The sequence below is a fragment of the Magnolia sinica genome, chromosome 15, assembly GCF_029962835.1.
Source record: "Magnolia sinica isolate HGM2019 chromosome 15, MsV1, whole genome shotgun sequence".
In the NCBI taxonomy this organism is placed as follows: domain Eukaryota; kingdom Viridiplantae; phylum Streptophyta; class Magnoliopsida; order Magnoliales; family Magnoliaceae; genus Magnolia; species Magnolia sinica.
This window is the reverse complement of record NC_080587.1, coordinates 76948145-76963246: the sequence shown is the minus strand read 5'-3', so window position 1 is coordinate 76963246 and position 15102 is coordinate 76948145. Positions and strand designations below refer to the sequence as shown.

At 39.2% G+C, this 15102-nt stretch overlaps 1 protein-coding gene across 1 annotated transcript; it reads left to right on the top strand.

The window, feature by feature from the left end:
- The first annotated feature begins 11593 nt into the window (after positions 1–11593).
- On the top strand, positions 11594–13094 carry LOC131227480 (E3 ubiquitin-protein ligase RSL1-like). Its single transcript, XM_058223268.1, has 2 exons — positions 11594–12437; positions 12745–13094. The coding sequence occupies exons 1-2, from the start codon at positions 11626–11628 to the stop codon at positions 12818–12820; spliced, it is 888 nt and encodes a 295-aa protein (XP_058079251.1). The 5' UTR covers positions 11594–11625; the 3' UTR covers positions 12821–13094.
- Positions 13095–15102: the final 2008 nt, after the last annotated feature.

The window sequence follows — 15102 nt, the reverse complement described above, 5'->3', positions numbered from 1 at the left end:
CAACCTTATTTCTAGAAAGGTCTTTGTATCAAGTCTCAAATCGAAGAGGAATACAAAAATAAATATAAACTGAATTGAAATGACTTGTAATTAAAAATGTATTGTTCTAGGGACAGCCATACACCATAAAAATGGCAGGGCAACCTTGCTGGAACAACTTTCAAATGAAATTGAAAATCAAGCTTAAAAAGGAATAGCAGAAAATAAATTCTAAGCTATTACAACATTCTCACAAAGCTTGAAATAATTACAACATTCACCACCATACATACATCCCACAAAAATTAATTAAAAGATTAAAAGAATAAATCAATCAACCACAACTCAAGGGATTATAGTGGTTCGCTTGTGTGTTCACCAACTGTTATACAACAGCCACACAAAATGCTACTCCACTCCTAATATCCTTACACAGGGGATATTAGCGTTCACTAAAAATAGGTTTTCCCAGGTTCACCCAAAACCCTTACAATTGTGTCTTTGTATGTGGGCTTACACAATTAAAAAAACCCCACTTCTGAGTTTTCCTGGCTTTCCTCAGATAACCAAAATAACAAGATTTTTCTGGCAAATCTTGAAAGAAACCAAAATAATAGAAAGGAATTTACAATATGTAAAATACCTGAAAATCTCCGTCGTTGTAGCCGGGTAGAACCAAATCAAAGTAGATGATTGAATGTCCAAGTTCAATGTCCAGTACTCGATTACAATGGTTCTAATTCTAATAGATTTTAAATTAAACCAAATAGGGCTTGCCTTAATTGATTTTGATTCCAAAGAAAGGGAATAATAATTCATCTTTATCAAATCAGATTGGAATATAAGAAACAAAATTAATTAAAATAAAGCTAAGGAAAGAGAATATTAAATAAGCACACTTAGCTTAGATGGAGCACAGAATTATCTCTCAGAAGTTCGACGAAGATTGGCTTGAATACTTTAATTAAATCGATAATTTCTTCTGAGATTCGTGCACTATTTATAGGTGAGAAGATCGGGTCTTCGACTGGTCTAGAGTGCTCTTCGACTAGTCGAAGTAACAACAGATATTTGAAAAATCCGGCGGGATATGCTCTGACCGTTCTACAACTGGTCGAAGCTTTCCTACGACTGGTCGTAGGTTTTCTTCGACTGGTCGTAGGTCCTGTAAACCATCGCTGGACTTCGAGTCGAAGGTTGTACGACTGGTCGAAGATCAGTCGACACTGTTCCTACGACTGGTCGAACAGATTCCAGGACTAGTCGAAGGCTAACAGATTTTATCCGGAATTTGTAACAAACTCACGACTGGTCGAGGAATTTCTTAGACTGGTCGAAGCAAGTCTAGGACTAGTCGAAGAAGGCCTATGACTAGTCGAAGAACAGACCAATCACATGTAAAATAACATTCGACTTATGTATCCGAAATGACCTACTTCTAAGGTCAACCTATGGTCAATCAAACCTCAATCATGAAGTATGGACATTGAAGCATTAGGAACAAGTGACCTTGAAGTATCAGTCTTGAAGTCTTGATGTAGATCAATCTTGAAATCTTCATGTAGCTCAATCTTAAAAGTGGCTTGAGTTTCAGCTTGAGTCTTGAGTTCAGCTTGAGTCTTGCCTTGTGAGCAGTTCTTTCATTCAAGATCTTGAGTCTTGTACTTAAGAGCTTTGCTTGTTGTGAGCTTAGCTTGTTCATGAATGTTGATCCTTGAGAGAGCTTCACTTAAGCAAGTTATATATAACATAACAGTGATTTTGTCATCACAAATTTGACAACAGATAGGGATATAAACTATAGCACTTATAGTTATAAGTGCACGCATCGTAGAGTCTTTCGGTCAACTACTATATGTTATGATTGACCTAAGAATTCCTCGGTCGACCAAACTACATTGCACCGTATTAAAAACACTGCATCAGTAGTATCTAAGTCTTTCTCTCCATTTCTATTAGTAGTATTAGGTGGAAGTGAAGATCAAGGTTTGATTTTACTCATATTGAATATGATCAGTTCGAATGGACTAGGAGTAGATGAACCATTCAATTTGATCATAATTAAAGATAAATGTTCCAACTAGACTAATGTAAATTAAAAATAAATGCATGCTCTCATTAGGTTAATGTTAAAGATGAATGGTTTGATTTGACTATATATGTTTACAACATGAGTGGCACAGATAATGTAAGGAAACTCTAGAAGATAGACCGCACTGGATTGAATGAAAATCCACAGTGCCATTCTAAAACTCAGCTGGTCGACCTCACAAAATTTTTAAGGTTTGGGCCATGAATTTAGACGGCGTGTATAAAACATCAACATCATGATCTCACCAGTTATGTCTCAAGAAAACATTTGATAATGAGCCCACCCTTGATACCTTCCTAGGTCCCACCGTGATGTTTATTGGCCATCCAACCCGATCAATAAGATCAGACTTGGACGGAGGCAGCAGGCTGTTTGCATATTACCTGCAGGTTTCTCTCTCTCTCTCTCTCTCTCTCTCTCTCTCTCTCTCATACACACCATGATGGTCCCACACACAAAATGGTTGGCATCTCTCTCTCTCTCTCTCTCTCTCTCTCTCTCTCTCTCTCTCTCTCTCTCTCTCTCATATACACACCATGATGGTCCCACACACAAAATGGTTGGCATCACATTCTATTAATGTTGCATGTGGTCTGGCACACCTGAACCACGCTCCAAGCTTAAATTTTTGTGTGGCATCTAATGTTTGGAGTGGTTTCATATAATCATCATGCTGAATTATATGAAAATCAAAGCTGGTTCTCTCCTAGCTATTTTCTTTTGGTGAGTCCCACCTAAGTTACAAGTCAGCCTGATTATTTATTTATTTATTTGTTTGTTTCTTGGTAAGGCTTAAATTGAGATTACACATTTAATTGTTAGAGCAAATCTTACATAAACATCATAGTGGGCCCGGCAAAAATCAAGTCCAGCGCTCCTCTCTCAACTCTCATAGAGTATAGAGATTTAAAAATAAAAAATTTTTAAAAAAGAAAAAAAAGATTTGTACATCCGCAATTCTTGATTTTGACTAACTACCGTGATGTTTACCTAAGATCTACTCCAATTGTTAGATATTAGTTAAAAGCAGGCCAATAGGTAAAAATTTAGGTTGACCTGTGATGCTAATGGGCCAGACCAGAGGTGATATAACTTGAGAGAGATATCCACCCTTTTACTAGGCTCGTCCTGATAATTAGATTTAATACAAATATTAAGCCTGTATCCCAAAAATCATATCCATTGTTGATTCACATTTGGCTGCACTAAATGAAAATTGTTTGAGGTGCGAGTGTTGCCTTGTACATTTTTTCTAATCATGTGGTCCATCTGAACCATAATGGAGCTCATTAGATTTAGTCCTCCTTTTATAGACTTCTCGATAATAATACTAATTGAATGATCATAATTAGAGGTGGGCAACGATCCTGGCTAGGCTGAGTTGGGTCTAGTTTGGTTTGGCTCGTTATTGTGTCAGCCCAGTTTGTGGATCGACTTGGTTTGGGTTTCGGGCCAACCCAAGCAGCCCCAGTTTGATTTGCTCTAGAAAAATCAGGTGCGGGCCGTGATCAGTTTGGTTGAAAATTTTGAACTGAGCCGGGTCGAGTTCAAATAAGCAGTGACTCTTTTCTTTGTTGTTTGTTTAAATAGAAAAGAATTTTAAAAAGTTAGAAATAAAGACAAAAGTATCTTACTGCATGATGTTTAATATCCTCCAAAGGAGTGCAATTTCAAAATAATTATCATCATTACCTTTGGGGTTTTTGACGGTGAATCAGGGGTGGCCGGGCAAGGGCTGTTGGATAGAGGTTTGAATGGTGGACAGTGGAGGGCGTTGGCAAAACGGCAGGACAAACGGACCAAGGAGATATCGCTAGGCAAGGGGTTTCAATAGAGAGAGAGAGAGAGAGAGAGAGATATTGGGGATTGGGTGTGGCAAGAAGAGTTTAGGTTTTTTTTTTTTTTTTTTAAATTATAACTAGTATTCTACGGGCCGAACTAGTCCAAACCAGGCGAGCCGAGCTTCGGGCCAAGCTAAGTCAGTGTTGCAAGAGTTTGGGCTCAGTTCATTTTTTAAACGGGTTGCATTAGGGTATCTAGTCGCTAGCTCAAACTCCGCTTTGAACCAGCTAAATCGGGCCTTTTCGATATGGGTCGGGCTGAACTTCCAAGCTAGACCATTTTGTGCCCAGCTCTAATCATAATTTATAAAGTCAATGGCATGAGAAATGGATAGGCAAGATTATTAGCAGAAGATGGGTCTGTATTAGATTCTTAGGACCATAGATTGATATGAGTTTTGTAGAGTAATTGGTGAAGTTTAGACTAAACCTGATGGACAGTTAAGATGGTTGATTGGGATGCCAATGAGTCCCAACTAGGTGTAGAAGATTTCCATAACTGATTAGGGATTTTGACCAAAGTAGCATTATGGTATTGTCAAATACTTCAAATGTCCTAGCTAGTGCCTAACACATTTTTTTAAAAAAAATTAGGATGAAAGTGTCCTTACTTACCTTTTGTGTTGAGCCCAGCGCACGACAACAGGAGGGATTCGGATGGGGTAAATATTGTGGGGCACACCATGGTGTTTGTAAGAAATCCACACCGCTCACATGCTTTGCCGAATCATTTTATGACATGACTCTAAAAATGAGATAGATCCAAGGCTCAAGTGGGCCACACAATTGAAAATAGTGGAGATTGTATGCCCACGGTTATAACATTCTTGGGGCTAGAAAAGCTTTGGATTAGGCTAATATTTTTATTCTTGTGGTCCATCCCCATGGTAAGGACCTTATGAATGGATTAGAATGTATATAAACATTACAATGGAGCTTAGAATGGTTTGAATGGTAAACACCTATTTTCACTATTTTCAGTCATGTGACCGGCCCATTGAGTTTCAAATCAGTTTAATTTTTTATCTCATGTCTTAACATGATCTTTCAAAATGGATAAATGGACTAGATTTCCTACAAACAACATGGTGAGCCCAACATAGCTTCTGGTGGCACTAACTACCTACAAAAGAGTTTTCTCTTGAAATCCGTGTCAATGTGATGTGATAAGATGTGAATTGGGTAGCAGGACCTAACTAGAGATAGATGGTCTTGTGGGGCCCACTATGATGTATGTTTTTTATCTACACCACCATCCATTTTAAAAGATTATTTTAGGGCATGAGCCCAAAAATAAGGCATATCAAAAGTTCAAGTGGACTACACCATAGAAAGAAGTGAGATTGAAAACCTATAATTGAAACCTTCTTGGAGCCATAGAATTTTTATATGTAACTCATTTTGTAGCCCGTAGTGTTCAATTAATGGATTTGACACATATCTCAGTCGGCCTCGTAACCCTTAACATATGACAACCTAGATTGTTAATGCATGATTACTTCGATTGTTAACACATTACCACCATGACCTCAGCCATTATCACTTGACAACCTGACTCTTACCACATGACAGCCACGAATCAAACCTTGAGAACCTCGGCCTTTAGCACATGACAACCGCGAGCGACCTAGACACTTAACACATAATGTCAGAAAATGCATTCGATAGGAAAATACCAGTGCTACTTTGTTTAAACATTTTGATTTTTGGAGTGTGTGGCAGTACCACAATGCTACTTTGTGAAAACTCTTAGGGCTCGTTTGGCCGGGTGGATTGGAAGGCTTTGAATGGTATTAGGGTGGATGGCATGGATTTCTAGGTAATAATGGTGTTGTCAGTGGATTGTCTGGAGATCCATGGGATTTATATATCCCTGGATTGCTATATCCAGTCTGTTTGGCGCGCCCGGCCAATCTTGGTTTTAAACTTTCTCATCCCTTCTAATCCCTCAGGCAAATTTGAAGGATTAGGGCAGATTTGATGGGATTTAAATGTAATGATGGTGATGTCAGCGGATTGTCTTGAGATACCTGGGATTGGGATCAGATCACCGACTCTGTTTGGCACGCCAGGCCAATCCCAGGATTTGACTTCCAATCCCTTCCAATACCATCCAATCCCTTCCAATCCGACCGGCCAAACGGGCCCTTATGATTATTTGTGGCTTTGGAAGCTCTCTTTTTCTTGCCAATATACTGTAGATGTTGCAGTATGGTCGGTGAATCTAGACTGTCCAACTTGTGGACCCTATTTTGAATGACCCATAGGTGGATTAACCTCTCTAATTTAAAGATATAAGTATCTGATTAATTGACTTTTGCCTTATCTTTCTTAAGCATCCATTTAAAGGCCACAGATTGATGACTAAAATAGTGTGTTCTTCGCTGTGGACTTTCTACTGTGGGTCATCTACAATATTTCTGATAAGATAGACGGTTCAGATCAACAACCTTAGAGCCACTTGTATCACGGAGTGGCATTGCCCCATGACTGTCTAATTGGCAACCGACGTACCTTTATGACTTTGTCATGCGATATTGAGATGCATGCACTTCCTCCTGACAGGCTAATTAATTATGGGCCCCATGTTTATGGAACTGCCCCCAAAGTCAAACTAATCAAGTGATTATAACCGTTCAATTTTTTGTGTTGAACTCGTAGATTCCTGTGATCATTTTCCTTCCCAACCATCATCTAATTGCTTCTGAGTGATGGCCCCAGACCATTATCTCATCGCTGTAATCTTTTGGTCCACTCCCCAAACTATAGTGGGTCCCATAATTTGGATGGCCCGGATTGAAAGATATATGCATATATTGCATGCGACCGCGATTGGAGTAGTATGAAGCATGCCAAATCACAATTTGAAGCTGTCGCTATTTCATGCTCATCTAAAGTGCATCACATGTTTTGGATATTGGATTCAGGTGTGGATTTGAATTTTGCTATGGATGTGGAGCGAGGTGGTTGGTTATGGATGATTTGTGTTCCACTCTAATGCGTGGACGGTCTTGATGATAATAGATGGTGACCATAGCATCAGATTCTGCGGTGTTCATGATTTCAAACATTTGCCTTTTTTTCTTTTTTTTTTCTTTATGGATGCACGTTACCCGTTTGAGAACTAGAAGAAAAAAATAATTAAAACTCTACAAAAGGGTTATTCATGTGTTCAGTTTGTGGGACCACTGAGCGTTTATGGAACAGAACCTGAACCTAAATAGTGCCCTGTTGCACCTATCCGTACAAGTGGGGTCCATGTTTTCTTGAATACTATATCAGGTCACTATACACAGACCCACCCTGGATTTTGAATGGTTCTAATTTGGCCACGGTAGTCCAGCCTAATGGCGAGAGATGAATACTTGTTTAGTCATCCAACTTTCAGTGGGGCGACCCTACCGGTCACGTTGGATGACAGTGCCACACACACTTCCCGGGATTGGGTACTTCACACGTCGGTTCTTAACAAGGACTCTAAGTATGGGTTTTATCCACACCGTCCATCCATTTTGCCATATCATTTTATGGTAAAAGCCCAAAAAAGATGAAATTCTAAGGCTTCAGTGAACCACATGTTGAGATTAAACACTTATGGATCATAAAAGATTTGGATCAAGCTGATATTTGTATTTTCCCTTCATCCCCATCCATTGGAAGCGGATTGGTTTCTGTACCACACACCAGCTATATAGCTGATGATGTATTGACGTCAGCAAGTTCTGTAGGTCCCATTATGAGGTATGTGTTATGTCTAAACCGTCCATCCATTTGGCGAGCTCATCTTAAGGCTTGATCCGAAAAATAAGACAGATATAAAGATTAAGTGGGCCACACTGCATAAAGCAGTGGTGAATTGAACAGCTACCATTGAAGCCGTTTTGGGGGTCACAGAAGTTTCGGATCAATATGAAATTTGTTTTTCCTCTTCATCCATGTATCTGTGACATTATTAATAGATTGGACGGAAAATATACGTTATGGTAGGCCCTACAAATTTTTCAACGGTGAAAATCACTATCTTCACTGCTATTTTTGGTGTGATCCATTTGAGCTTCAGATATGATTCATTTTTTGTCTAATCCTTTAAAATGATCCCTAAAAATGGGTGAACGGTGTGGATATAATAAATACATCATTGTGGGGCCAATGTAACTTTGATTTAATTTGAACCGTTCGTACAACTCAGAGCTCGAGGAGCCAGCAAATCCGTTTCCTATCTATGTATCCATAAGAACAGATTGGATGCCAACTAAACATCATGAGTGTTTTTTTATACACACCATCCATTCAGATCTCCAAAAATGATGTTTAAATCTCAAGTAAACTACATCAGATCTCCAAAAATGATATTTAAATCTCAAGTAAACTACATCACAGGAAAACAACACGTGTCGCAAGCTCAAACAAGTAATTGGAAAGGGAACTCAGATTTCTTGTCCAAAGTAGGAAAATTTTCGTTTGTAAAATATAAAGTGGATCAATCAGATTACAAGAAAATAAGTCTGTTCCGGATTCTTTGGAAAGAGTTGTGTAAGTTTCATCCTCCTTTTAAACTCTTCCTTATTTCCACATCAATAGCCTACGTGAGTTCAACACCGTTTAAAATGTGATGGAGATACATCATATGTACACATGCCATAATTTTTTTTGCAATCCAGACCGTTCAATATCTGAACAGACGATGAATCGAGCATAACCAAAATATTAAAATTTGATTTTTCTTCAATTTTGGATCATTCAATATCACATTATTTTCAACTATATGTGATAGCTGTTAACTGGAATAGGGCACTTTGGATGGTTTGGATAGCTATAAATCAATGCCACATGTGAGGAGGATGAGTCACTACCATTTCCGAATGGTGCTAAACTAACATAAGAACATCTTCGTGCAAAGTAAAGAAAAAGACAGCAAGTAATATCTCTTCCTACGTCAAAGAATTAAAAGACCTCCCTGCCATAAGGCCTTTGGTACTCTGCAGAGTTTGATGGATGATACTCAGGCACTTAAAAATTGCATAAAGTAGCACAAAATTAAAACAAATTAAACTGTCCAATCAATGATATACAGTATAGGTATATCATGAACCTTGTATTTAGCTTATTTGATTACTTGACCATCGTATTGAAATGCAAAATATCCAACGGTCTTATTTCAATAAACAAGTGTCCATGAATCAGATGTTAGAATTGGTCAACCAATCCGATCAAACTTTGCTAATGGAAGCAGATTTCACAATTTAGTCGGTTTAATTTGAGTTAATGTGGCCCACGTATGTGATTTCTCAGAGCCTGCATATCAAGTGTCATACACTGCCAGAGCTTAAAACAAACTTACCTTTCAAAGCAGTTAATCAGATGGATGTGGTAGGATCTTCAAACCGACAATACGTATTTCATACACTGATTTTTCTTGTTTAACATGAGGTTTTAGTGATCCAGACCATTGGATCCGTTGGAAACACCGTGGATGGGTGATGGTCCAAAATTTTCCTTAATCAGACAATCCTAACCTATCAGTTTGTGTCCTGCAGATAGACGATAAACATGTAAAATAAAGCATCATTTTAGTGGCCAGGATCTTTCAGTCTGGCTGGATTGTTTTGAGGGATGGTCCATTCTCCTTAACTGTTGGGCCCCACTTGTTGAAATGTAAGGCGGGGTATATTGTGTATATCCTCGGGTGGAGGATCTTCTTATAATAGACGACCCTCCTTTAATTAGACAAGACAGAAAAAGGAAAGAGTGACAGAGACTGATGCTCTGGCAACGACTTACAATCTATACGCATGCGCTCTGTCTTATGGTGCCGCATGCATCCATTTCCAAACGTTCAAATCATGGCCTACTATCGATGGATCACAATCCATAAAATACTCTCAAAACATGGTCCAAGTTCCTCACTCTCCAATTTTTCGTCATCAAATGGACACATATGTTCATCAACTATTCTCTACGGTCGTACAACCGATCTCATGTTGGTAATATGCCCATCTATGGTCAGATCCTCAACTTGGACGGTTTGGATTAAGGTGAATATACACCTCTTGTATGTTGGCTGCTTGCATGTGTGTGGTATTGAGTGATCATACTCACTAAAAGCGTGGTGGCGGATCATTTCTTAACACATCCATCCATTCCTCGTATGTCATACATGCTAGTCAATCCAGACCATCCAATTTGTAGGTCCCATCGTGGATTAGCTCTATGCCGAAAATAATACTGATCTGACCTCACAAACCTTGTGAACGGTGACAACCAAGTGAAAAAGAGAATGGTCAGTTGATGAGCATCCAAAGGTGGTTGTCTGATGCACATGAAAGACATTCAAGGTCGAGTACAATTGCACCGCCATACCAGAGCATATAATATACATTAGAATTCCACTGCACAGGCCACTCAGCCAATCAAAATAAAAGGGAGTTTGGTCATTAGGGTGGTAGACTGAGGAGAGTTTCAACACCAGGTCAAAGCTACGTGGGGCCTACTGTGATGTTTGCGAGAAATTCATCCTCTTTGTTCGTTCTGCAGTATCATTTTAGGACATAGCAACCAAAACTCATACTTATCCAAAATTCAAGTGGGCCACGTGAGAAGAAATAGTTGGAATTAAACAGCTACCATTAAAACATTCATGTGGCCACAAAAGTTTTTCACCTGGCTTAGTTTTTCATGTTTTCCGTCCATCCCAGTGAGAATTAAACAGTTTAAATGGCATATAAACATCACGATAGAGCCCAAGAAAATTTCAACCGCAGAAATTTATTTATTCTATTTTCCCTCTCATATGGCTGAGTTTCGAACCTATCTCTTTTTTTTTTTTTTTGAACCCATCTGATTTTTTGTCATATATCCTTAAATAATCTCAAAAAATGGATGAAAGGGTGGATTTCTCACAAATATCAGTGGCCCCACTTAGCTTACCAGCAAAGGAACATCCTGTAAGCCGGAGATCTCATCCCATTCTCGTACCCTTTTCAAAAAGGTTTTCAAACAAACTACATCAATTGCAGCTATCATCATCGTCCACTGGTGTGAGTGCTAGTAAATGAGTCTATTGCTTGGGTGGACCTCACTGTAATATTTATCTAAAATTCATCTTGACCAACGGGTACATTACCTCATGTGTCCAATGGTCTAAAAATATTTTCATTTGTGACTCAAGTGGACAACATGATTGGAAATGATGCATATGATCCATAATGATTACCTTCCAAAATTTTACCTTAGTAGGGCCCACCTGTACTATAGATGGTCCAAATCTAAATACTTATTTGGCATCTAATGGATGGGTGAATTTCATACAACAATAACAACAATAACAATGGTCATTGTAAAAATCAAAATCAAGGGTGGAGAACTATGTCCAGCTACTTTCTTTGGAGTAGGTCATCCCATTTTTTTGAATGGCAGGAATAGATGTTACGTCACCCCCGCCAAAAATCAAAGTTCCGTGCAAGTTATAAGGAAAAACCCCACTTGCATGTGGGACTATCTTTTGATTAAGATGGCCCATTGTTATGTTATATTTATAAAATCCATTCGAAGGATTAGATATTTAGAAAAATAGATGACCCCACTAACAACAAAATCCAACCATTGAAATCTTATCATCAAAATCTTTTTTTTTTTTTTTTTTAAAGATAAATAAATACCTATAAATAACACAAGAACACCAACTAAATCCCTCTACGAAAGAAAAAGAGAAAAATGGAAGAATCTTCAAACTCAAATACCTTACTCGAAGTAGTAGATGATTTCTATATAGCTCTCCAAAATGAAGAAGGTCTCATCCCAATCTCAGATGAGAAGTTTGCAGTAGAATTACAGCTCCAAGAAGTCATATTTTCATCAATTCTCCTTATTCTTTCCACCCCATCTCTCGAAACTGCAATCATACCGTCGTCGGAGAATAACGACACGACTCCGACGGAATCTAACACGTTGGTTATAACCGAAACAGGCGAATCTTCAAGAAGCTTCTGCGACATATGCGTGGAGGTGAAACGGCCGCATGAAATGTTCATGAACAAGAACTGTTCTCATATGTTTTGCAACGATTGCATAAGCAATCACGTTGCGGTGAAGATCCAAGAAAGCATAGCAATGGTTATATGTCCTGGTTTGGAATGTAAAGGGGTTTTAGAACCTGATCTCTGCCGTCCAATCATCCCCACCCAAGTGTTCGAGAGGTGGGAAGCTGCTCTTTCCGAGTCGATGGTTCTTGGATCGCAGAAATTTTACTGCCCTTTCAAGGACTGTTCGACGCTTCTGATCGATGATGGAGGGGATGTCGTGAGACAATCAGAATGCCCGAATTGCCGGAGATTGTTCTGTGCACAGTGCAAGGTGGCATGGCACTCGGGCATTGGGTGTGAAGAGTATAAGGGATTGCATGAAGATGAGAAGGGGAGAGATGATCTGATGGTGATGGAGCTTGTTAAATCAAAGGAGTGGAAGAGATGTTCTCGCTGCAAGTTCTATGTGGAGAAGACAGAAGGTTGTATGCATATGACTTGCAGGTCAGTTTCTTACTTTCTATCTATGTATTTATCTTGATCTTGGCCGTCTATCAAGTGGATCACACCATGCACTTATACTGGATCAATTCTCATTGTCATGAGGGCTATTTGTATACAACAAGCATCGATCAACAGCTAAAATAAAATGGCCCATTTGCACATATGGTCCACCTCATGATGTCTATTATCCAGCTGCAGAAATGAAATACAATACCGAAATATTTGTTAGCTCTTATCATAGAGGAGTAATGATCAACCTCAACCGACAGATAACTACAATGGTTTTGTTTGGGTGTTTGATTTTCAGGTGCGGGTTTCAGTTTTGCTATCGATGCGGATTGACGTGGTCGTTGATCCACTCATGTAGCTGCAACACAACGTAGAGAAAGATGAAGGTTGGATGGTGATGATTGTTTTATTAATTAAGACTTTCGTGGTAGTTGATGAATTGAGTAACTTGATGATGATTGTGATCTCATCTTAGATAAATCAAACTGTGGATTTTAAGGGGGTGTTTGGATTGTAAGTTACTTTATATATAAGATATATATGTCTAAAGTAACTTATCTTGGTTTCTACCTTATAAATGTATTTAGTAAATAATGTAATTATCAGCCAAGAGGTAGAAAAGTATGCTTGTTTTATAACACCACATAAGTATTAGTTTGTTGGGTCTACCCTTAACATAGACTTCCATCATGTGGGCCCAACCTTTGATGTGGACTACTCATTATATTGGGCCAACCTTATTGCTGTCTTCAATGTGAATTGTCCAACATGTGGGGCCTACCTTCAATGTGGACCATCCACCATGGAAGGCCCACCGTCGATGTGGGCTATCCATTATGCGGGCCCACCTTGGATGTGGCCCCACCTTTAATGTGGAGCATCCATCATGTAGAGCCTAACTGCAAAGTGCCCTGTCCATCAAGTGGGGCCTGCCTTGGATGTGGATCATTCCTTATTAGGGGTTGATCTTAGATGCGAACTGCTCTCATATGGGGCCCACCTTGATATGGGTCATCTATCATGTGGGGCCCACCTTTGATGTGGACTATCATCATGTGAGGTCCACCCTGGATGCGGGCCACTCATCATCGGCACCTTTGATGTGGATTGCGCATTATGAGGGGCCCACCTTGATGTGAGTCATCCATCATTTTGAGCCTACCATCAAAATAAACAGCCTATCATGTGAGGCCCACCTTCAATGTCTATTGCCCATCATGTGGAGCCAACCTTTGATGTGGACTATCCATCATGTGGGCCCAACCTTCAATGTGGGCCGTCGATCATGTATGACCTACCTTAGATGTGGACCATTCATCATTAGGGGCCTACCTTTGATGTGGATTGCCCACTATAAGGGGCCAACCTTGCTATGGCTCATCCATCATGCTGGTCCCACCTAATTAATGTTATTGCCAGTCATGTGGGGCTACCTTTTATATCACCATCCCTCATGTGGAACCTACCTTTGATATGGATTGTACATCGTGTGGGCCCCACCTTCAATGGGCCGTCTATCATGTGGGGCCTGATTTGGATGTGGGTCATTCATCATTAGGGGTCTACCTTTAATGTGGACAATTCATTATGTGGACTCATCTTGGTTTGGATCACCCATAATGTGGGGTGCACCTTTAATGTGGACCCTCAATCATGTGGGTCCCACCTTTGATGTGGACCTCCCATCATGTGGGGCTTCCTTTGATATGGACCATCCATCACTTGGAGGGAGAAGTAGAAAAGTTCAAATTGAAAGCAAGAAAAAAAAAGTTTTGGAGATAATAACTTTTATCGCATGAGTTACTTTTATAATGATGCTTTTCAAGCTAATATAATACTTGGTATATAAACAGCCCTAAGTATTGTTAATGAAATGGCTCAAACTAGTTACATTTAGCTACCTATTTAATTTTTCTTAAACAATTTCATTGATTAATGGGTAGTTTTATCATTTTAGTAACTTTAATATGACAGAATTAGAAGTGTACAGTCCTTTGTTTGCCACAAGAGGAATTTTCTATTTGTTGCAATGTTATTGGACCACATCATACATCATTACAAACCGTAAAACATGAAATCTCTACTTGTAGCAAGCAGAGGATCTGAATTCTAGAGGAAACTATCCCTTTGACAATAACTTGTTTAACGAGAGACTTTAATGAAAAATTAATTTAAAAAGATACTGGGAAAAAATATTATATTAATCAGGTACTAATTTGTAAAATTCCCAAAATGTTATAAACTCCAACCGTGAGTTTTATGTTTAATAATCCTTCTATGACCCTTGTGGAATAATTGCTTTGGAAAAATCATCCATTGTTATTTTCTCCATATATAGTAGACAGCTATTTGGGGTAGCAGTGTGCTTTGCTGGCACCATAAGAACCAAAGCTAGAGCCAGGTGCAAACCCCACATGGACCTACCATAGTTAGAGGTGTACATGAGTTGAACCGAGTAGAGCTTGGCACAACTCGACTCAGCTCGGCCACTAGCTGACCCTAGCTCAAACTCAGCTCGGTCCTTGAGCCTGACTAGCCAGCTCGACTCGGTTCAGTTAGCAGCTTGAGCTAGTTCGAGCGAAGATTGATTTTCACAAACACATGGAGTGCACTTTTAATTTCTCGGTGTATGTAAAATAGTAACAACTGTTTAAAG